This window comes from Sciurus carolinensis, chromosome 5, assembly GCF_902686445.1.
Source record: "Sciurus carolinensis chromosome 5, mSciCar1.2, whole genome shotgun sequence".
In the NCBI taxonomy this organism is placed as follows: domain Eukaryota; kingdom Metazoa; phylum Chordata; class Mammalia; order Rodentia; family Sciuridae; genus Sciurus; species Sciurus carolinensis.
Genome location: NC_062217.1, coordinates 170,964,388 through 170,987,556, shown reverse-complemented (window position 1 = coordinate 170,987,556; position 23,169 = coordinate 170,964,388). Strand labels below are relative to the sequence as shown.

Here is a 23,169-nt window from a genome sequence, read left to right as displayed (position 1 = left end):
CGAAGGTGAGCCCTGTCCAGTCTAAGGGGAGCACGTGGCGGCAAGGAGCTGGCAGGCAAGGGCGGCCCAGACCAGGGGTCTGTCTGACTCCTCTGTGTGATGCTGACTCTGCCTGAGCAGCACCACGCGCTCGTGTTGATTGACAGGCTTTCTGCAAGCCTTTCCCATTCACTTCCCACCCTCCCGGGCTAAGCCATGTGCCACTGTGTGCATCAGAAGGCAGAGCTGTCCCGGACTCCCAGCGAGCCGAAAGAGCTGCTCGCTGCCTGCAGACAGCACCTGCACTGCCTCTGAACCGCAGAGGGGTCCCCACCCAGGGGACCCCCCACCCACCCGGTGTACAGCTCAGGCAAGGGCTCAGCGTGATATAGCAAGTGGTTTTGTTTTGGAAACAAGTCTGTTGAACATCTTAACACACAGAGTTTCATATAAAATAGAAAAAATAGACCAATTAAAAATGGCAGTGAGGGTGGGGAGGGGGCCCAGAGGCAAAGCACGTGCCCAACATGCCCAAGGCCATGGGTCCAATGCCCAGCACCAAAGAAAAGAAGAGAAAAAGGTGAATAGATAAGAGCAAGTGATCCCCAGGTTAAGAAATAAAAAACGACCGATATGATAAAAATATGAAAGAGTTCCACTTAAGAGAAAAACAACTGCACATTAATATAAAAATTGTGGGCTTTTCCTCTATACATGTAATTCATGGGACTTTCTTTCTATGATAATTGGTTACTGATTTGCCAGCCCACCTGGGCCTAGTCACACTTCAGATCCAAGGAAGAGAAGGAGGGGGCCTCCCGCCACCCCCTGTAGCGCTCAAGGGAGGCTATGGTGAAGGGTAACTCCTCCTGGGGACTCAACCGGGCTATATTTTGTGATCAGAAGCCGAGGGAAATAAAAACGGAGCGAGTCCCCAGCACTGCCAACACCCCACTCACAGCCCATGACACTTGGCTGACGCGTCAGTGCTAATTTTACAGAGAGTTGAAAACCCATTTAGAACAATTAACGCATCCATTAGTGTGCAGTTTAACCAAGGCGGTGGCTCTCGCCCACAGATCTCTTGATCCCACAGCAGCCAGGTCCCCCGCTTGTGAGAATGGATCGAAACCAGCAGGGTGCCGTTGGGAGAGTTGTTAAGAGTTCCTAAACAGAACCATTTTCTTTCCTCTTTGACTTTCTCCTTGTAAGACGAAGCAAGGATTTAAAGCACACTGTGTAGTTACAAAAACTCAGGATGTGAGAATCTCTAATAAAAACTCCTACAGCTGCTGTTAAGTCGATCTGTATGCCTAACGAACATTTGCCAAATGGAACAGGATTAAAACTTCTCCGAACTCAGGACTCTGTATATTGTAACAAATTGGGTTATCCTATTTGATTATATAAATTAGGATTTCCCATTTGGGTTTCCCAAATTCAACAACTTGAAAGGTAAAAATCTCATCAGCACCTACCTCCAGATAGTCACACTCTGCCATTGGTCACTGGGACATGGGCAGGCCCAGCTCCCCCTGCTTCAAGTCCCACCTTCCTCTCCATCTCATCCAGGTCCCCACCCATCCCAGCTGAGCCACAGCATCCCTACCACTGAGAGTCCATCAGATGGAAAGTACGGAAATGAAGGATCCTGCAGCCAGAGCACAGGAGGACACTCACCTGCTGCTGTCTCCCAGGGTTCTAAGTCACTTCCCCATAATAGCACGTCCATAAAACTCTTACCTGAATTAGAGGCCACAGTGCATTTTTCTCATAAAGAAAATGAAGGGTTCCGATTGATGGCATGAGAGTCCCTACATTAAGAGTTAATAAGCATTTTAACAGGCGGCTGAGGCAGGAAGATGTTGACTTCTAGGCCAGTCTGGGCAACAAAAAAATTATTTTGCAAGCTAGCTTTCAGGAACTCACTGAGCCTATAGAGAGTATAAAGAGTGCATTTAAATTTCAAATAATATTCCCACGCTCTCAACTCTTCGTGTGCTCACTGGGGTTTGGCTGTCCCCTGGTCAGTGAGGAGGGTGCTCACTCTTGAGCAGAGAAGCTCTCTGGCCGCCATGATGCGGTTTCCTCTTATGATCCTTCAGTTTCCTGTTGCTCAAGGAAGCTTTCCTGCTGGGTAGATAATGAGCAAACTGTTTTAGATTAGGACTCTGGTTGACATGGCAATTCTTTCTCATTAAAAATAAGTCAATTGGAATTTGGGATTATAAATAAGGCTCACGTGGATGTGGCTCTGTACGACAACCTGCAAGAGACCAGACATTGCTGGTGAGCCTAAAATCCCCGGTCAGAACTTCAAAGATGAGAAACGAGCCCCAGTCTCCTGTCATCACAATCACAGCCGGGCCGAGGAAACGCAGTTGTTACTGCTTCAGTGAACGAGTGCCTGTCTGCAGCTGGGGTCGTTGATCCAGGCTCCTGCCCCTTGGTATTTCCAGTCTTGATTGGAAGGTGGTGGAGACAGACAGGGGTAAATAAAGAAAAGCTTGGGTGGTGGGAAGTGTTGCGGAGGAACGGTGGGTAGCCGGGGGCAGCTTGGGCCTAGAGAGAGGCACCGGGCATAGGGCAGCCTCTCAAGGGGAACACTGGGACTTGAATAATACGATTTGGGGGTCATATGAAGGTTTGGGCATAGAGTCTTCTGAGCAGAGGGAACAGCAAACACGAAGGACCTGAGGTCCGTCACAGCTGAGCACATCAAGGGTCAGGAGGGTGTTCAGTGTGGCCACATCAGAATGAGCACTGTCAGGAGCTGAGTTTCCAGAACTTGCAGGACTCGGGGAGAAATCTGAGTTCCATTCCCAGGCTTTCCTGGCCGGGGCGAGCAGGAGTGTGGCTAAGAATTCAGATCTAGAACTTGGCCATATGGGTTGGCCTCCCTTGGGCTTCATGACTCTGTGACTCTAGGCAAGTAGCTTAACTGAGGCTCTGGGCCTCAGTTTTGTCATCTGTTGGAGAAGGGTAAATATGATAGCATTATTGTCAGGTTTAGACAAGTGGATCCTTATTAAGCATCAGAATGGGGTCGGCAGCTTGGCAATTGCTCCAATGAGAGAGTATTGATTCTGCAATCTGTGCTCAGCACTGGAGTTCTGACCCGTGAGCTGTTCTCTCCATTCTACAAGTTTCGTGTGCTCCTTCTGAGCAGAGAATATTTTCAGAATGAGTCAGAGTTGCCCTGCTTGCATTCCTAGAAGGGATTCCCACAGCGCTCAAAATCCAAATCCTGCCTTGGGAAGCCCACCAGCCTGGGTCCTGTGACTCCTGTGCTTCTGCACCCCATGGCTGGCACCACGTCAGTCACACAGGGCGCCTCTCTGCTCCTGGAACTCACCTCGCTCCCTGCGCCTTGAGGGTGTTCACACGCCTGCTCTCCTGATTGAAGACCCCGCCATCTTGCTCTCTAGCTCTCTTCACATCGTCCTGCAGGTGATGAGACCCTCTACAGGTGTTTGCTTAAGAAGTGGGAGAGGTTTTCGAAAACAAAAGAGCAAAACAGAGCACTTGTGATGATTTGGATGTGAGGTGTCCCCCAAAAACTCACATGTGAGACAATACAGGAAGGTTCAGAGGAGAGATGATTGGGCTGTAAGAGTCTTAACCCAATCAGTGAATTAATCCCTGATGGGAATAATTGAAGTGGTGGGGTGTGGCTGGAGGAGGTGGGAATTGGGGCATGGCTTTGGGGCATACATTTTGTATCTGGAGAGTAGATCTCTCTCTCTCTCTCTGCTTCCTGATGATGTGAGCTGCTTCCCTCCGCCTCACCCTTCTGCCATGATGTTCTGCCTCACCATGAGCCCCAAGGAAGGGAACTGGCCTTCTATGGACTAAGATCTCTGAAACCGTGAACCCTGAAATAAACCTTTCCTCCTCTATAATTGTCCTGGTCAGATCACTGAACCACAGCAGTGAAAAAGCTGACTAAAACAGCACTAGTCACCCGATTACAAATTTTGACTCAGGATAGTGAAGTGAAGATTGAGAGACGTCACCCAGCCAGGAGGCTCATGAGGGATGCTGACTGGTGGTGGCATTGCCCAGATGTGGGATGGAAAGCATTTTGGCTGAAGGACAGAGATGAAAAGCTTTGATTTTGGAACACTTTGAATTTGAGGTGGTAATGGTGAGAAGACATTGAAATGAACGTGTCCAGTAGATACGAGGGCTCAGACCGTGCTGGGGTGAAAGGGCAAGATGGAAAAATATTGATTCAACACATCAGCTTTGGACTTCATGAATTCCCTTGGGAGCTCTGAGGGTACAGGGGAAGAGGACCAGGAACTGAGGCTAGGGATGTTCAAGTGGAGAAGGCAAGATCTGGCCAGAGAAACTGGAGAAATCCAGAATGACCTGGTGCTGCTAAGGCAGGGGTGGGCTTTGGGAAACAGGGTCAGGGATGCCCAAAGATGCAGCAACGATGTTAGCACTCTTAGGCGGAGCCAGGGCTTGGTGCAAAGGCAGTGACCTCTTTCTCGTTGTTACCCAGTTCCATTTAATGCACCGTAACACCGAATGCAATGAACTGCATTTCCTTCTTGTTCATTTGCTGCTTTCATCCCCAAATTGTTCATAGAACACAAATTTTAGTACTTCGTTCGATTTTTCTCTTTACATCATTTCCTGCAAGGTAAGTTTTGAAGAATTCTGACATCCCCTACTCCCTACCCCAAAAGTGTTACAAATGAACAAGCCATTCCTCTGTGAGACGAAGCCTTGAATGCCTTTGGAAATGCAGAGGGTTCAGGTTTTGCCATTAGTTCTGATCTGTATTATTGGCAACTTTGAGAAAAAGCTTGTACAACTCTATAGTTTAGTCTCACAATCTGTAAAATAGGATTTGCATTTGCTTCCGCTGACCAGCAAAGTTGTAAGCTCTTGTTGTAAATGGTCTTGCTCCCACACACGGAGACACCACAGGCAGGAAAGTGATGTTTATGTGTGCTAGAGATGACTCGTGCTTGGGTCGTGAATCCATTTGAAACATTTACGGGAAGCTATAACTAGCTTTCTCTGAATTTCCAAATGACATATAAAACATCTTTTCAAAATTGTCATTGTTCCATAGTACTTGATTGCTTTTTATTTCCAAATGGGCTCTGTCCTCTAGCATGCCCAGGGCTATGTGGCTGTAATGCCAGGAAAATTGTTGGTTTGTAGTCATGAGTCCAGGGGATTGATTTTTTTAAATTTATTTTTTCCATAATGAAAGTAATATGTGCTGATTATAGAAAAATCAGAAAAATACAAACATGGAGAATAAAAACAATGAATTCATGGCCCCAACACTCAAAAGAAAACCAGCAATAGCATTTTGGTTTGTTTGTTCTCTAGACACTGGTCTTAAAAGACAAAGCAGAAAGCTGAACTAATGGATGGCCAGGTACCCTTTTGCGTCTATGATCTCACTTGTTCCTCTTGCCCAGCGCCTGGCGGTGGTCCGCAGCTTCGCTTGAGTCAAAGTATGAAAGCATCGAGAAATGCAAGTAACACACCCAAGGTGGCACACCAAATAGTGTGCCAGAGGGCGCAGGAGGCGGCTTCTGACTCAGAAGTTTACAGCTGCGTCCTGATGATGCCCGATGATGCCTGATGATGCCCGCCTTGGGTAGAAGCTTCAGCCTTAGCTCTGAGACAATCTGGGTTCTGTTTCAACACAGGTTTACCAGTGTGATTCTGTGGGGGGTGTCCCCTCCCCAAGTCAAGTCGCAGTTCTCCTGTTCGCATCTCTCCTGCCCCAGAGCCCTGGATCTGGTTTCTCTCTCAGCCTATGACTTCTCTGTTCTCTAATAGCCGCCCGAGTGCACGGAAGGGTCTTCCAGTTGCTTAAGGGCAACTGTTTTCACGCACCTCTGTCCTTCCACGTGCTGGGAAACCTGTCCCAGAACCTTCCAGCCTGGCTGCGGCCACTGTGCCCAGGAACGTGGAAGCGAGGCCGGGAGCTCGTGGCCTGCTGAGGTTGGGAGCCCCGTGATGGCCCGCCCCCTCTGGGCCTGTGGGTACCAGACAGCTCCTGAGTGACATGGTTGTTCTTGCAAGATCCAGGTTCACTCTGAAACATTAATATTAATGGGCTGTGTTTCCGGAACAGTTTTTGACTTAGGGAAACATTGAGATAGCCGGATACCCTACCTCCCATTTTCCTCCTCCTCAGGTCTCACATTTGCTACAACCCACACCGGGTTTCCTTGGTTTTGCCCAGCGTGCCTTCTCTGGTCCTCAGTCCCAGTCAGGGCCCCACACTGTATTTAGTCATCACATCTCCTTTGTCTCCTCTCATCTGCAACAGCATCTTGGACTGTCCTGGTTTTCGGTGATGACGGTTTTGAGGAGGACTGGGGTGGGTATTGTGGGAAGCCTCCCTCTGGGGACTTATCTCCTGGTTAGATGGGGTTTCGGGTCCTAGGGAGGAGGAGCGCAGACTTCAGGTACGTTCTCTCCACGTATGTCAACCACATATCCCACCCATGAGCTTTGTCATGGTCGATGGCTGGGATGGCCCGGGCCTCTCCACGACACAGTTGCTCTTTTCAGGTTAACTTTTGCCTTTGGTTCTTTTGGGGACCGTTGAGCTGTGCTGTTGTCAGATTGCTCCACTAATTTCCACTTGGGGGATGTGCAGGTAAGAGGAGAGAACGTCACTATTGGTTGAAACCAAAGATGTAACTCAGAACCAGGCACATTTTTGTCTCTAGGGGAGCATCGCCACTGCGTTACCCTGAAACGGGAGCGGCTCCGTCAGTTCTGCGTGGTTTTATTGAGGTGACTGAGTTTCTGAGTCCTTGGCTCTGGCTGCTTCTGCAGGTCATAAGGGCTGCTTTGACTTTTTTCTATTAGATTTTCAAAAAAATATTTATCTCAGTTCCACTTTTGGCGTCTCTGATTAATTCCCTCTCCTGAGTTTCTGTTGGTGCTGGTGATTCCCCCTTACAGCACCACCGGGTTTTCTCTTGAGTTTGTCTTCTTGATGGCCCATCAGGTGACACCTCGACTTCTGGTTTCCACACCGATAGTTACAGGAACACTGCCTCAGAGTCCCGGAGCTTGGAGTCCGATATCCTAGGCTGACGTCACGCTCTCCACCTTTCGAAGGCCCTGTGCCGTCTGGTTGTATGAGAGTATTTTTAACTTGGTGAGAATCATAAGGGGAGAGAGAATGGAATCACAAGGCTTCCAGTGTGGGGATGGGGATCCTCCGGGCAGACACTGGCGGAAGGCGATGAGCGAAGGAGTCGGGACCAGGGCCAGGTCTTACGCTCCGAGAGGTCCCTTGTTCACCACGCATGTCTTAGAGCCACTCTGTCGGTCTCCATCTCTGATGAACTGAAGCCCTTAGGTGGGTATTGGGGTGCTGTGGACGTGGTCCCCCTCTCTGCCATGCTTCCCTTCACAAACTAGCTGAAGCAGAGTGGTTGGGACTGGGTTGGGGCAGAACTCTTCAGGCAGCCGGGTTCTGAGAGATTCATGTTGGGGTCCCATTTACGGGGAGTCTTTGCCACCTTTTCCATAAACATCAAAGTCATCACTAAACGATGCTTGCCTAACAGCTATGACTGTAACTTGCCCCTCAGTCAGCCTTAAGTCTTAACAACAAGCTCAGATGAAGAGTAGGGCAAAGCATCCCGTGGGACAGTGGAGCTGATGGTCACAGAAGATACTTGTATTCAAAAGCAAACTCTCTCCTTGCTCTTTCCCCTACAAGGCTGGTGTAGACTGGCCATTTTATCAACATGGAGGTCAGTGTTGGGTCACCCAGCAGCTAGAGCTGCAGGTTCCTCCCCAGTATAAGCTGTCCACATTTCTTATTAAGATAACAGTGAGTTTTACTGGTGCCCAAATACATATTATGAAAAACAAAATGTATGCAAACTGAGTATTTTATAAGGTCGTATTTTTGAATGGGCATGTCATTCAAGACCTGCTTTTATGGTTTGTCAACAAGATCACTCCATAAACTACTTTCTGATATCTCACAGCTGTGCAGAATTTATTCTGTCTATCCATGCAGCACAAATAAAAATTTTATTTGCATCATCTAAAAGAAATACCAGTGTATAAATACATAAGCAAAACGCTTAAGAAACAGTCTCGGACTACAGACCCTGCCGGGGGGATGTTGCGCAACCAGATAAAGAGCTGAGATGGCTTCATTATCCATGTACATAGATAATAAATACTGTGCTCAGCAAATAGCGCAGTTCCTTAAGTTCTTAAAAGGGTTGCACAATGTCCCACAAGTGCTGGCACGGTCTGCCTTCAGATTCTCCTAGGAATACTTAGAAATAAGGCCTCCTTGAGGAGCACATTCGAGCCAGGAGGGGTGGTTTCTTTTGGATTCAGAGGCTGGAATAGGTGGGTAAGCAGGGAAACACTCAGTGGTTGCAGTATTTTGCTTTGGAGGAACTGGTCCTGAGGACTCAGAATGTTCTTTACATTTGGTTTGTGCAGCCTCAGTCTGACCAAATCGGGGCCCCACCAGGGGTTCCCCAGTGTCCCCAAAGTCCAGCTGTGGAGTTGCTGCCTCCGGTCCCCTCACAGCAGGGGTGCAGACCTGGAGCTCGCCTGGGAGACCCGGGCTCATGCTCCGTGTCCTTCCTCCTAAAGTAGCTTTTCAGGGGAGTTCTAGAGGATGCAAAGACCTCTCCCCCAAGCACGAGGCCTGGGTGACATCTCTCACACCCTTGGAGACCTCCTGTACTCCCCTGGCTGCATTTATATCTCTTCCTCCACCCAATGGGACGGACCCTGGGACAACTGGATTTGCAGTTAACTAGCAACGTACTCCTGTTGCAAACTCTGAGTGCCAGGAGTAGCCTGTAACCCAGCCGGTTTGTCTGTGAGGAGCAGACGTTGAGGTGCTGTGGCCCTGGGGGTGCAGGATGTGGTTTTCAGTGGTTGAAGGGAAGTCCAAAGGGATCTGTACTTTTCACTCCGCGGTTGCTGCTATTTCCAAGCAGATTTAACCCAATTCAAACTCCATGAGCTCTCTGATAAGTGCACTTAGTTGCACTTTGTACTCTGTAGTCTGACCTTCAAGACTACAACCGGATCAGAACCCACTCTCACATGTGAATCCCATGGGGTCCCAAGCAAGAGACCAGGTGCTGGCACAGCCTTGAGGGCAGTGCCCTGGGGGCTGATCTGTACTCTGCGTACATATCCCGTGGGTCGTCTCCCGGGCTTGCGTACTCTGCCCTGAGGCAGGAAAAGACAAAACTCAACCTCTTCAGCTGACTGCCCTTCTCCTGGCCCCAGTGGGGCTGGGTGCTCCTTCTTGGGTCTTAGTTGGTGCACTTCCCATCCTCAACCAAAGGCAAGGGTCTTCCTGGCTTCTCCATCAAGAGTACCATTCCCCAGAACCCTCCTGTCCTGCTACATTTCCTACTAACTTTTTATCTTGAGATGGTGGTAGATTTGCAAGAGGGTCTCAAGTACAATGCAGACTCCCACGTCCTGCCCTTCAGTAGCACCAGCTGCTCTGAAATGTCTTGCAGGATGAGTGGCCCTTATCTGGTCCCTAGGGACAAGAAGCATTTGGGTTTTGGATTTTGTAGAAGTTTTTTAGTTTTGGGGATATTTGCATGTGCATAGTGAAGTATCTTGGGGATAGGACCCAAGTCCAAAAACAAAACTAATTCATCCTTCATATACACTTTATATGCATAGGCTTGTATGAACAAGGTGCCATACAGAACAATTTTAGTGCACCTATGTTTTGACCGTGAGCTGTCACAAGAAGTCAGGTGTGGAATTTTCCACTTGTGTCATTTTGGGCTCAAAAAGTGTCATATTTTGGATCATTTTGGATTTCAGATTTTTAGGTTAGGGATGCTCAGTTTGTGCTGGCTTAGTGGTCTCTCCAGGTACAAGAATGTCTGTCAAGGGGGCATCTGTGTCCCTCCCTTAGATGCATAGGCCTGAGACGGCTCCATCCTCCCCACATGGCCGAGAGACCCAGCTCATTCCTCTGTCTTGGCCACGTGCCTGGCTTTCAGTTCATCCCTGTTCCCTCTGCCCTCGTAGACCAGGCGTTTCGAAATGCCTGGTGACAGCTTGGGAATCTTCTGGAGAGGCTGCGTCAGACAGTCAATACTGCGGTAGTGATCCTTTTGTAACCTGACTATAGCTGCAGACTTCCACATCGCGGATGATAACATGGTGTGGAGTTAAAAGTATTGGGGGAATTGTAAAATGTCTAGGATTAAAATTTCAATACCATTCGTGCCCAATAAATGTGAACTCTTTAGTAACTTAAAACTGTGCTATTATGACTCAGGTCTGAAAATTATGAGTCCTGGTTGAAGAAATGGGAATAACATGTGAGGGGCTCTGGTCCCATCTTTACCTTGGGGGCCGTACCGTGGCTGCACCGAATAGCAGCAGCATGACCTCATAGGAGAGCAGGTCCTAGAAGTGATGGGATTCGTTAGGAAAGTGATATACTCTCCAGAAGAGAAGAACGTTACACTTTCCATTAAGATTGTTTATGGAAATGGGGTTGGATTGGACCTGTGTCAGTCTATTAACTGGTGCGACAGACGGGACCCCAAGAAACAAGAGCACGTAAGAGTTTATTGGAAGACTTGATTTTTTAAAACATAAACCAGTCTAGTCAGTCTGAACTGGCAAATTAATTTTGTCTATAGAATCACTTAGTGAAGCTTATAAAATTAGGCTTCGTAAGTATGGAAAGGAGTTTTGGCATTGTGTTTAACAGATTCACTGGGACTTACGTAAATGGATTTAGTCTTAATACAGCTAAAGCCTTGAGACTTTTAATAGAGAGCTGCTCTTAGGTAAGACATTAATGCATCATTTTAAAAAGTCGCAACTCGTGTGTTTTTGTTGTTTGTTGAAGGACTGAACTACACACTTGGTCTGTGACAACAGCCCAGCACGTGTCATAGGTCTGGAAGGAAACATGAAATTTGTTTTCTTTAAGGTATGGTATTTTCAGGGTGAGATGGACAGAGAATTCATCAGTTCTAACACCTACCGTGATTTAATGGATTTTGGTGTTTCCCCCTACTCAACTTCCAAATATTTCCACTGTGTCTTTTACGAAATAAGCCTCTGATGCCAGACTCCTCCCAAGAAAATGAAACACGGGCTGCTTTTCTTTTGATTCAGGGGCGAGCTTATGGGACCAGGGAGGAGCCTATGAAGTTGCCAGTGCCTTTCTTCTGAACGGAGACCTCGGGATCCCAGTCAAGGGCGACGGGGCAAAGGTCAGCTGCTTTTTACTCTCGTTTTTTCCTCCAGCTCTGAGACTGTTGAACTTTTCAAATCACATTCACTGCACTGATATGCTTTTATGCAAGTTTGTCTTCACCTGTTGCAATGCTAACTTTGTAGTAGAACCAAAGCTTTTGTCTTCAGAAGATAAAATGGAACCCAGTGTCCATGTGACAGTTCCAAGGAGTGACCCAACAATATTGCATCTATTGAAATTTATTTTTCAAGCAAACATCAAGGATTCCATTACTAGATATACAACTTCCAGGTTCAGTTTACTTGATTGATAAGCGTTTTAAGATTCATGTCTGTTTAACCAACATTTCACTTTTTTCAATTGATTATCGGTACAACTGTTTTCATGCAACTTACGAAATGTGTAATGAGTTTTAATGGAGTCTGCATTTTTTTATTTTGACGTATTTGATTTGCACCTTCTATGATACAAAAGACTGATATAAAATAATTGAAATATTAGTGATTAAATTCAATATTTCACTGAGTTTTATCTGCCAAATTGGCAAGAATTTCTTACATTTCAGAACTTGCAGGGAACAGTTGGAAAGTGATAAAATCTATAGAAATATGAGCTTTTTGGAGAGATCAGACAGATGGCTTTATCCTTGTGTTATTGGAACTATTTTTAGATCATTTTTCATGATAGAAAACAGATTTTTAAAAAGAGCAGTCAAGAGTGCGAAAACCCTAGGTAGCTCTCTGGGATGGTTGCAGGAACCCACTCTGTGAGTCATGATAGGACGATTTAAATCGTGAGTTCACTTTCTAGAAAGCTGGCATTAGAAATTATCTTAAGAAAGGTTGGTCGTTTGACTAAAGGATCCCAATGCCAAACCCTCACTTTTTAAAAACATTTCTGTTTCATGGAGATAGTTGCAAACTAAATAGGCAAAGGGCTAGTCAAGCATTGCAGGATTAGTGACATTTCCTGGGAGAAAAGCTCAAGATAGAAAAAAAGATTCATCTTGATGTTAATAAGCAAAATTAGAAACAATATGATAGATACAGAAGAAAGAGGAGTATCCTGCTTGATAGAGAACGTATGTCTATTTAAAATATTCAAAGGTACTAATAATATAAAAGTAAAGAATGGTCTAAGTTACTTGGGTGGTAGAAGCTCTTATGGAGACCTCCCCTGGGGGTAGAGTTGCCAGATTTTGCAAATAAAAGCACAGAATACCCCCCAAAATTAGATTTCAGATAAACAATGAATTTTTTTTTTAGCATAAGTATATTCTATGCAACTTTTGGGACATACTTATGTTAAGAAAGTATTTTTGCCCAGCATCGTCCCTCTGAAATGTAGGCTTCACTGGTGTCCCCTATCTCGGGGAAATCAGAGCAAGTTGCTAAGAACTGTGTTGCCAGGGGCATGGACCAATTCAGCTTCGCTCTGTTTTCTGACCTGGCTTCTTCCGTCCTGCCTACCCGCAGCGGGAGGAGGGGTTGGCACACCCGCTGCTGGCCATAGTTACTTCATAGCTAATGATCCTGGGTCATGAGCACCATCTTTGTAGGAAACTTGGAAAGCCATTCTTGTTTGGTGGATGCCCGGCTCCTCTAGGGATTCTACTCCAGAATTAGAACCACAAGGTCATAAAAGAGACTGCACTGAACTAGTTCCATGAACCAGTTCCATGATGCTGGTGTCATTTAAGAGAATGGGGACCTGGGAGAGTGGGGAATAGCCTTTTGCTGTGGTGCCACACAGCTCAGCTCAGCATGCAGTCTGTGACATCAGTGTGCTGGCTCTGTGATCACCGTGCGTGCTCATGTCTAGTGGGCAGCTGCCCAAAGCCTGCATGCGACAGGGTGTGTGTGAGTGGCCTGTTAGCAAGTGCGTGGGTGCTTGCCAGGATTCTCCCTGGAGAGGACACGAGTGAGCGCGGGAGGAGGGATCTGCCTAGGGCTGTGTGTGTGTGTATCTGTCCTTATTGTCAAAGCAGTCGAGATTTTAGTTTCCAGCTGTATCATCACGGAGCATCTTCATGGGGATGAAGGGTACTCACGGAGATGAGCACTTTTGCCGCAAATCTCTGCCTGTCTTACTGCAGTAAACAGACGTTCAGATCTGCCTCTTGCCGTCCAGCCACATTTAATAGAGTGCCTCTGATGTGCCAGGGGCTGGGCGTGCCACCTGCGAGGGTGGCAGAACGTGACCACCCCTGGGCCTCACCTTCCAGTGAGGGACACGTAGCTGAATTCAGATTGCAGCAAGTGTTAAGAAAGACACACAGATCATTCCGGGAACCCACGGGGGAGGGGCGCCAGGAAGGACGATGGTAAGAGGAATCTCACCTTTTTCAGCGAGATTCCGAGAGCCGCCGGAAAAGGGCGGGTGTGAGTGGCTGGTCTGCAGGGAGCCGGGGCGCTGAGTGCGTCTGCAGTGTGGACATCAGACCCATGGGAGTCAGGAGTGGGCAGAAGCAGCCACAATGGGGGTGCGCCCCACAGGGCTCCCACACATGACCTCGCCCGGAGAAAACACACCGGTCCTGAGAAGGTGACAAAGCGTGACCCTCCTTCTCTGGCAGTTAAACATTTGCATCATGATTTGATGGCACTTACCAACCTTGACATCAATTTTTTTGGTAATTATTCTTCCCCAGAGAGGACATGTGCAGAATTCAGAGCAATGAAAGGCGTTCCTGTTGGCACAGAGACAATGACACACTCTCTCTTCTCTGTCTGTAGTGCTGGGGATGGAACCCAGCAACGCTCTGTCACCAGCTCTGTCCCCAGCCCTCTGTATATTTTTTTAGATTTTGGGACAAGGTCTTGCTGAGTTGCCCAGGCTGGCCTCAAACTTGCTCCTGCCTCCGCCTCCCGAGCCGTGCGCCATCACGCCTGGCTGGACACACCTGCCTCTTAGCATCTGTCCTCGTGGCCATCAGATGGTGCCTCCTGGGAAGGCCACTAGAGCCTAGGCAGGAGAGAAGGGGGCCAGATCCCAGGCTGGGCTCCCTCCGGGTAAATTGCCAGAAGGATTTCCTTCGAGGATCTAACTCATTGCCATCTGCTTCACCTTCACAGGTGAACTTCACGTCCACAGCAGGAAGGCAAACTTGAGTCTTGGCCTAAAAGTACATTACTTCATGGTCTAGGGGCTCGTCACTAACCACTGCCCCCCTCAACCACCGACCCAGGTTCCGGTCTGCACCCCTTCCTGTGCCTATTTTCCATCATCCTGTGAGGCCATCTGTGCAGTCTGCGAACTGTGCTTACTTGCCCAAATGTGCTCTGTTCCAGCTCGGACCGCTACACAAAATCACACACGGATCCCTGAGTGGAGATAAGGAGCGTGGTCAGGAGGCTGAGCCACTCTGGGAAGGAGAGGGAGCCGCTCTGACCTGCTCGTGGGCAGTGGCTACACCAGCCAGACTGCAGATGTATTTAGAAGGAAGAGTCAATTAGATTTGCCAGAGCGTTAGTGACCTTGAGGACAAACTCCATACTTGGGTCCTGGCTACATGGGAGGGAGGGACTGCTGTCATAAATATCCTCCGAGAAAAAGGACCCCCGGCTAATCTGGTTTTCACTACACCATTCACTTGCTCCGCACACTTGTTGTGGATCTGGCTGCATATTAGAATCACCTGGAAATGTTGACAAATATCAGTGGTCAGTGTCTCTCTGAGAGTTTATTTAATCTGTTTTGGGGAAGACCCACCTATCTTCCCTTTAAAAAACTGCCCAAAGTGGTCTCATGAGCACACAAGGTCCAGAAGCACCTGGGGCGTTGAGACTGCATCTGGCACTGGAGGGCCGGCCACCTTGACCCAGGGATTTAGACAGAGGTGCCTTGGGTACTCCTGCCTCAGCTCCGTCCCAGCCACCACCCCCTCTCAGATCTGTGGTTGAAACAGATCTGGATGGGACATTAGTGTGTCCCTTTCAAACCAGGTCTCAAGCCATTGCAGCCAGTGAGAACTCAGTAGAAAGAGTGGAGGGACGCAAGGGCGTGGCCTGTGCCCACAGGAAGGCCCCAGCTTCTGGGCTGAGCTGGCTGCCGTCTGTGGCGTGGTGATAACTTATCTGCCTTCCCTCCTCCGAGGGTCATTGTAAAAACAAGATGAAACAATGGCTTCCACGTTTCGCTAGGAATGGAACCTCACCCCCCAAGTGTGAGGTGAAATGAGTTAGGGACCAATCTCCAACCTTGGAAAGCACCCAGCCCAACCCAGGGAGGCAGGTCACAGTTTGGCTGATGGTGGAGCTCGGCCTCCGAACGCTCCAGGAGACTTCCAGTTTCCAGCTTTCCCACATGAGACTGGAATTAGGGAGCTAGCCTGCGGAGTGCAGAATCAAGGGCAAAGGGATCAGGACAGGAAGCCAGCGCCTCCCCTGTGCAGCTAACTCAAATGGCTCCGGGAGATTCTGCTCCACACATTTCCTCTTGCTTTTTCCCAAAGCCGATGAAGATAAAAACTAAGCCCTACTCTCCCATGAAGTAGCCCTGCCTGTCCATTCCTTTAGTCGGACTCCCCAGAGGGCTGGCCCATGTCGGCGAGCTCACCTCCTGCCTGGCAGCCCCTGGTAGCACCTTCCAACCCTAACACTTCACCAAAACTGCCTTTCCGAAGTCACGGTGGACCTCTAGGCCAGCGCCACCTCTCTGCTTTGTCTTACTTACCTGGCGGCTGGCTCGCTTTCCCTCTCTGAAATCTGCTCTTCTGGCCCGAGACCCTGTTCCCTCTCCGTTCCTTGCGTGTTTTAATTCTAGCCTCTCGTGGCTCTTCCTGCTTTCTTCCTTCCCCGTTGCTCTCCTCTGATTGCTCTGTAGACCCCACCGAGGCTCCACTGGCCCTGCTGCTCACCCCCATGACCTCACAGTCCCTGAGCCTCGGGCGCACATGAATGATGCAGGGGAGGGCTGCCACTCACTGAGGGCCACAGGCAGGAAGGGCCTCGGGCACTGTCTGTGCTGGGACTTGGCTGGCTGACCGCGGTCCCGGGGCTGGAACCCCGGGCCTCGGGCGTGCTGAGTGCTCCGCCACCGAGCCACACCCTCAGCTCCTGTGAGCTTAACGTGTGTCGTCTTCCATGAGTGGACTTGAAATCCACACCCTGCACTCTGCTTTGACGCCTGAGGTTCAGTCTTTGGCTTCTGACGAACTACAACTACCTTCATAGAAAAGTTCCCAGTTACCTCAAATTCACTGCGCCCCAGAGTGGACACCACGCCCTCTGGTCACCTTGTGTTCTCTATGTCACAGAACAACCCCTAGAAGATAAAGTTGTCACCTTGTTTCTGTTCACGAGTCATACGGTTGGAGGCAGCAACTGACTCTGGCCTGGCACCGCTACGTGCCCCGTGCACTCCATGCCTGGTGCTGCCTATCCCAGTCCATAAGTGGAGACAGGGTGGTCTGTGGAGACCCTGTGGACTGGGTCCCCTGTCTGCCCTCCAAACCTTCAGAAGCCACCTTGATCCCTCAAAGTCAGTTCTTTAGCATGAAGTCACAGTGCTCTGCCAGCCCAGCTGCCCTGGGCCTGGGGCGCCTCCCACCTCTCCCGCAGCGTGTGAGTGGCGGCAGATTGCCCAGATCGGCCACGTCCCCATGTTCTTCTGCCCCCCATTCTTGAAGTCCCAGCTTGTATGGCGCTAGGTCTTGGGAACTCTGTCCTGGCCTCCTACTGCACGACCGAGTGTTTCCTTCCCGTACCTTCTTTAGCAAGTGAGACCCGTCTCTGTGATGCACAGCCTACCACATGTAGAAATAGGTGCCACAGAGATAGCATGTGCTGTGGAGGTGTCCCCTGAAGCTCACCTGTGAGACAGTGCAAGAGGTTCAGAGGAAATGATGGGTTATTACTGGGTGAGAGCCTTAACCCAATCCGTGCTTTAATCCCCCATAGGGATTAACTGAGTGGTAACTAAAGCGGTGGGTGTAGCTTTGTCTCCCACAAGTGGAGTCTCTCTCTGCTTCTGATCAGCATGTGAGCTGCTTCCCTTCACCACCCTCTTCCGCCATGATGTGCCTCACCTGGAACCTGGAGGAACGGAGTTGGCCTTCTGTGGACTGAGACATCTGAAACCATGAGCCCTTAAGTAAACCTTCCCCTCTACAGTTGTTCTCCTTGGATCCTCTAGTCACAGCAGCGAAAGCCAACTACAACACCACGTCAATGGTACATGTGAGCACAACCTCTAGTGTCCCCGGAACTCGTGACCAGAGTGTGTGCCAGGGGAGCGCAGCCTCTGCTGTGTCTGTGGTCCCTTCTGTCTCCAGGGGACACATGTCTCCCTCCTCCAGAGCAACGCTGGCTCTTTCTGTTGGATATCATGATACAGCACAGCCTTAAAAATAGGCTCAACTCCACTGGACCCACCCCACAGGCTCCCACTGCTCAGGGAAGCAGTGGCCGTGTTGGACTGGGATGGAAGCTGCAAACCGCAGGCTGCTGTGAGGCTCCTCTGCTACTGGCCTCAGCCCTCAGGCTGACTTGGGACTCAGCACCCTGGCCGGATCAGGCTGGTCCTTGTCAGCAGCTCTAAGCCCTCAGCCCCCCACCCCCTTTTTGGTTGTGGTGCTGGGGAAGCCCAGGGTCTCATTGTATGTAGGTAAGCCTCTACCAGAGCCACACCCTGTTCTCCCTCCTCCCTTAGTGGCACCCCTGGGGTGACCACAGGACATTGGATGATCACTCTGAGACCCGCCTTGGCCAGGGTCACTCCCTGCTGTGCAGATGTCTGGCAGCTTCAGAAAGGCACAGGAGGAAGTCGACATCACATCCTCTCCTAACACCAGCAGGGGCTGCGGGGAGGGCCTCCCATTTCTGCTGAGAGTTCGAAACCACTCTTCAGATTGCAAACTGTCTCAAATTTGTACACGCTGCCCACTTCCTTCTAGCCAGCGTGGGTCCTTGCGGTTACTTGGAGGCCTCCCACAGGTTGGTAGAAGGCTGCCTTCCACTGGGGGCTGCTAACGTCCCGATGGCCCCCGCACGCACCTCTCCATGCCAGGGGCAGTTCCCTTACTCTCAGTGGGTTATTTAGCCAGGATGGTTTTCCTCGTCCAAGGGGCTGTTCCAGATGCTGCAGGAGTTGCTGCAGGCTGGGCAGTGGTGCCGACACGTGGGCAAGCTGCCCAGGGTTGGGTGTCCTGACCGGGGGAACACTGGCCCACGTTAGCTTGCCAGCCTGCCAGTGGCTTCCTCCCGAGAGCCGGAGTTTTCCGGGGCCCCGCAGGGGAGCTCCTCAGAAGACCCTGCGGTACTCGGGAGCTGGAGCTTCACCTCCAGGCTCTGCAGACCCCAGGGAAGGTCTGCCCCGCCCTTGGCCACCCCTGGCCCGACGGCAGGAAGCTGTGTCTGGACAGGAGAGGGGCAAGAGACCTCACTCCTGCTGAGGGTCTCAGAGCCCACCCAGCCGCCCCCGTTGCTCCCTTCTGGAGAGAGGATGTAGGGAGGGAAAAAAGGCAGCACCCTGGTGTCTGAGTCTGGAATTCAGCTGTTTTCAAGAACGGAGGCCAAGCAGAGGAGGCCGAGGAGGGTGGAGGTTGGACCTGCAGAGTGGATTCAGCTCCCGCTTGCTGTGTGATGTCGGCGTCACTAGCCCTTGCTCCGCCCATTCCTCTCCTGTGCGGGAGGTGGTGATGGTCGCCTCACCAGTGGGCACAGCACGCATGACCTTGACGCGTCTCAGCCCCTCTCCTCTTCCTCCGACTCGTTCTGAGTTTCCGCCTACGTCGCGGCAGGCCTCCCGACCGGGCGACCTTGCTGTCCGGCTGGATGACTCTTGGCCAAGCGTAGAGGGGGAGGCTGTCCTGTGCCTGGTGGGCTATTTAGCACAGCATCCCTGTTGTCCCAGCTGATGCCATGATGTCTCCCCATGGTGACAGTCGGTCTCCAGCGTTGCCAGGTGCCCACTGGTGGGTTGGCTGTGCGGGCCATGCGACCGCTGGCGCACTACTCGATGATGCTGTGGTAGCCAAAGCAGCCGCACACGATGTGGAGAAGATGGGCGGGTAACACCGTGTAACCCTAAAACTTCTCTCCTGACTCTGAAATTTGACTTTAGTATGATTTTCATGAGTCATGAAATATTCTTAAAAAAAAAAAGAAAGAAAAAGACATTTAAAACCATGAAGTCAGTCTTGGCTCACAGGCTGTACCAACCCAGGCAGCAGGCTGCCTTCCTGGGGGCTGCAGGTGGAACTGCCAGTCTGGACGGTCCACAGACGTCCCTCCTGGATCCACCCTGACACCCTGCAGACGGGGCCCTGTGAGCACCCTGCTGCTCAGACCCCGGGGTCTCCTGTCCTTCCCACAGTGCTCTGCTGCCTCCCAGGATCCTTAGCTCTCTTTCCCTACGCGCACATGGGACCAGGACAGGCACTGTTGACTCCAGACGCCAAGGTCAGGGGTCAGAGGGCAGACTGGTGAGCTGGCCCTGGCGCTCCCTGGCAGTCTCCCCAGCGCTAGGAGCTCTGGCTTTCTTCAAGCACTGACTGCTCCAGCCCCCTTCCCTGCCAGGGTCTTCCCTGTTCCCTCTTCCTTTCCAGCCAACCCACGAAGAGGGGGAAGCAGGCCAAGGTATCCTGCTTGTCACGGTGGGGTCCCCTGCAGGGGGCTCTCCATTTCTTCCTGTGGGGGCCGGGGCTGTTTCCATTTTTTAAAACCGTTCTTTATTGAATCAGCTCCATCTTTTTCTAACCCCCTGTAAACCTCTAACATAACGAACATCATGACAGAGCTTTTTTTAAGAAAGCATATTTTAAAATGCCTGAACATATTTGCACAATATCAGGTGAGATCATAGCCTGCACTGTTTAGAGATTACGGGTTTTTTTTTTTTTGTTTTTTGTATTTTTTGTTTGTTTGTTTGTTTGTTTTTAGTAATCGTTAGAAAACACTTTATATGTTTGACTGACATGTAGGCAATGGTTTCTTGATGTCAGGAGAAAAGAAGCAGGGCGAAGTCTGTTTTCTGTATTTCACTCGTCCAAGGACACATGGATGCCCGCTGTGTCCCAGAGCCTGAGTCAAGTTCCCATGACCCAGGGATGCGGGAGACCAGTCCTGCTCTGGAGAAGCTCACGGATTTTAGTGCACTTCACTGAGAACTGAGCAACACGTGATCTTAAAACATGAACAGCTTATTTTAGAACAGGTTTAGATTCCCTGAAAATTTACAGAGACTGTGCAGAACATTGCCATGTTACCCGCGCCCGTTTCCCATGCCATTCACATTTACGTTTGCATGGTGTTTGTAACATATTTTACACACACAAGGACATAGAGATTTCATTTAATTTTAGAATATACATTTTTCTTTTCAGCCTGACATCTTTTAATAGGGGAGAGGGATTTAAGGAATTGAGGTCATTTAATAGAAAATAGAACTTCTAGAAAGGATATGATTCAGAATTTGACTTTCAACCAAAGAGCTCATCTTCCCCAAAGAGATTTGCCATGTGTCACTGTGTGTTCCCTAGCTTCACGTCACAGGAAGGCCAAGGAAGCCATCCCCCTGCTCACTGGAAGTGCCTCCAAAATCACGAGTTCCCTCAGAGCTGCTCAGTGAGGTAGTGATGATGATGTTTTTGCTCAACCAAAATTTCAAGATTTTTAAAAAAAGTCCTCCTATTCTTTTCCTTTATAGATTTTTCAAACCTCCCAAAAGAGCAGCCAAGTGTGTAAAGTTGTGTTAAAGGTGGCAGCTGTGTACAGGGCCATTAGGTGGCTGTGACCTATGCCAGGGCAGGTGCATGTGAGGGTCTCCTGTGTGGACTGGCCATGCTCCTGATGACCCTGTGTCTTGCCCTCGTGCTACACGCATCAGACACGTGTCCTGTTGGTGGGACCCGTGTTTTACACTGTTTGTCACATTGCCTGCCAAAAGGGAAATCACACTATTTAAAATTAAAATTTGAAGTCTGCCTAACAAGAGAAATCGAGCGCTAAGGACTAAGACTTCCTGAACCGTGCTGGGCGTGGGAGGGCCGCGATGACCAACGCCGGAGAAGTTTCACCTGCTTCCTGAGTGCCAAGTCTCACCCCTTCGGGGACAAGATCTGGCCCCACTGAGATGCACCAACGGCACTCCCTATAAGTGGGTAAAAGACCATGTGTCTTTAGGAAATCCTCCCACTGGAGATTTGGGGCCAAGAGAACAAAAGTTGATTCTGCCCACCAACCCCACCCAAAGACTGCTCTTGATAGGCTGATAATAAGCTTTTGTGAAAGAGCAGTTTTTATAAAGGAGCAGTTTAAAATTCATGAAAAAAAATTGCAAAGATGGTGCAGAGTTCCTGTAGACCTCAGCCCAGCTCCCTGCGGTCAGCCTCTGACACTGGGACCACCCTTGGTACCACTGGTGAACGAATGTTGAGGTACTGCTGTTACCTAAACTCAGACCTGTTCGGATTTCCTTAGCTCTTTCCTGATGTCTTCCTTCTGTCCTGGGAGCCCTTCCAGGACTCTGCATTCCACTTCATCTCATGTTCCCTTGGGTTCCTCTTGCTTGTGTCAGTGTCTTGGGCTTTCCTTGATTTTGGCGATTGGCAGTTTTCAGGAGGTGTTCATGAAAAGCAAGTCATTGTGCAGCCACTCCTGAGGAGGGACACATGCTCCCCTCTTTGAGGAGCAAGTAGCTGCATAAATGAATGAATTCTTGGGCATATGATGTTTGTCTACTCTTCCTATTTATTTATGTATTTAATCATTTATCCATATCATAGGGCGCTATGGATATTTAGTTTATGCTGTAGGTTGCAATCCAATGCTCTTTTTAAAATTTAGTTTGATCAAATTTCTCCTGCTTTGGTGGTGGGAGTTCTTTCAACAGACTCCCATATGCCTTTGACATACACCCATTGGTTGGTGTGTGACCGTGTGTGTGTGTTAGCACTTTCTTCCTGTCACCTGAAGTACACCAGGTTCATCTGATATACTTCCAGTACCTGTCCTAAAATTAACCATTTCTCCAAGGGGTTCCAGTTCGCAGGAGAGTGGTATGAGAAACCAAGGCGTAACCTTAGACATGTTCAGGGTTGCCAGCTGTCAGAACACAGGGCATATGTGTATAAGAGAGAGAGAGAGAGAGAAAGAGAGAGAGAGGAAGAGGGAGGGAGGGAGGGAGAGTGCACATTCGTGTACACTCTCAGTAGGTTTTAAAGAAACAAATTTCCAATACTGGGTCATGGCTGAGGCACACTGTATCCTTTCACATGATTAATTGTAGAAATAACATCAAAGAAAATATACCAGAAATCTGGCTTTTTAAGTCTATACCTATGAAGGTCAAAATAAGAAGGGCTATTTCCAGTAATCAACTTAATCATGAAGTTCTCTCCTCTTAAAAATCAACTCCCGCCTCGGCTGCTTCTGACCTAACTGGCGTTTCCTGTTCCCCGGGCTGATCTATGCCTCAAGTCTGCCTTTCAGCTAATTACTTGAAATTAATTTGACCTTTTCCTAAAGTGGCACACAGAAAGATTTTATTCAGCTGGCATAACCGCTTTCATATGCAGTCTTTACTCAGCAAAGGCACTCGGGGTCTTCTTTTTGCTTGAACCTACTAATTTTCTGAGCATATAATTTAAAGACTTGGTCGTGAACCCAAAACAGAGTTGGTGAGAGCACAGAGCTAAGAGGACCAGGGAGGATTATGTCTCCGCTGGCATTCCTGATCCCCACAGGAGCTGTTGGCATGACTCAGCTCCTGTCCTCCCCAGACATCTCCCAGGGGGCACCTCTGAATATATGTGGCTGGACTGACCCAAATTGGGAAGCACTGTTCATGTGGTATTTCTCACCACTGATGAGCTAGCAAGGTTCTATCTTCGTATGTAAGTGACATATTTTATATCTGCTTCCCGGACTTCAGTCACCCAGTGGCATGGTCCTAACCTAATTATAGAAGCAGCTTCTATAAACATAATAGTTTATATGTGCTTAACATACTTAACT

At 49.4% G+C, this 23,169-nt stretch overlaps 1 protein-coding gene across 1 annotated transcript in view; it reads left to right on the top strand.

Moving 5' to 3' along the window:
- The window catches only part of Adam12 (ADAM metallopeptidase domain 12), a 332,604-nt gene that overhangs the window by 36,686 nt on the left and 272,749 nt on the right, over positions 1-23,169 (top strand). The window contains exon 2 of the mRNA XM_047554551.1: positions 11,131-11,228. Within this exon, the coding sequence (XP_047410507.1) occupies positions 11,131-11,228 (98 nt within the window). The remainder of the gene's footprint in view (positions 1-11,130; positions 11,229-23,169) is intronic.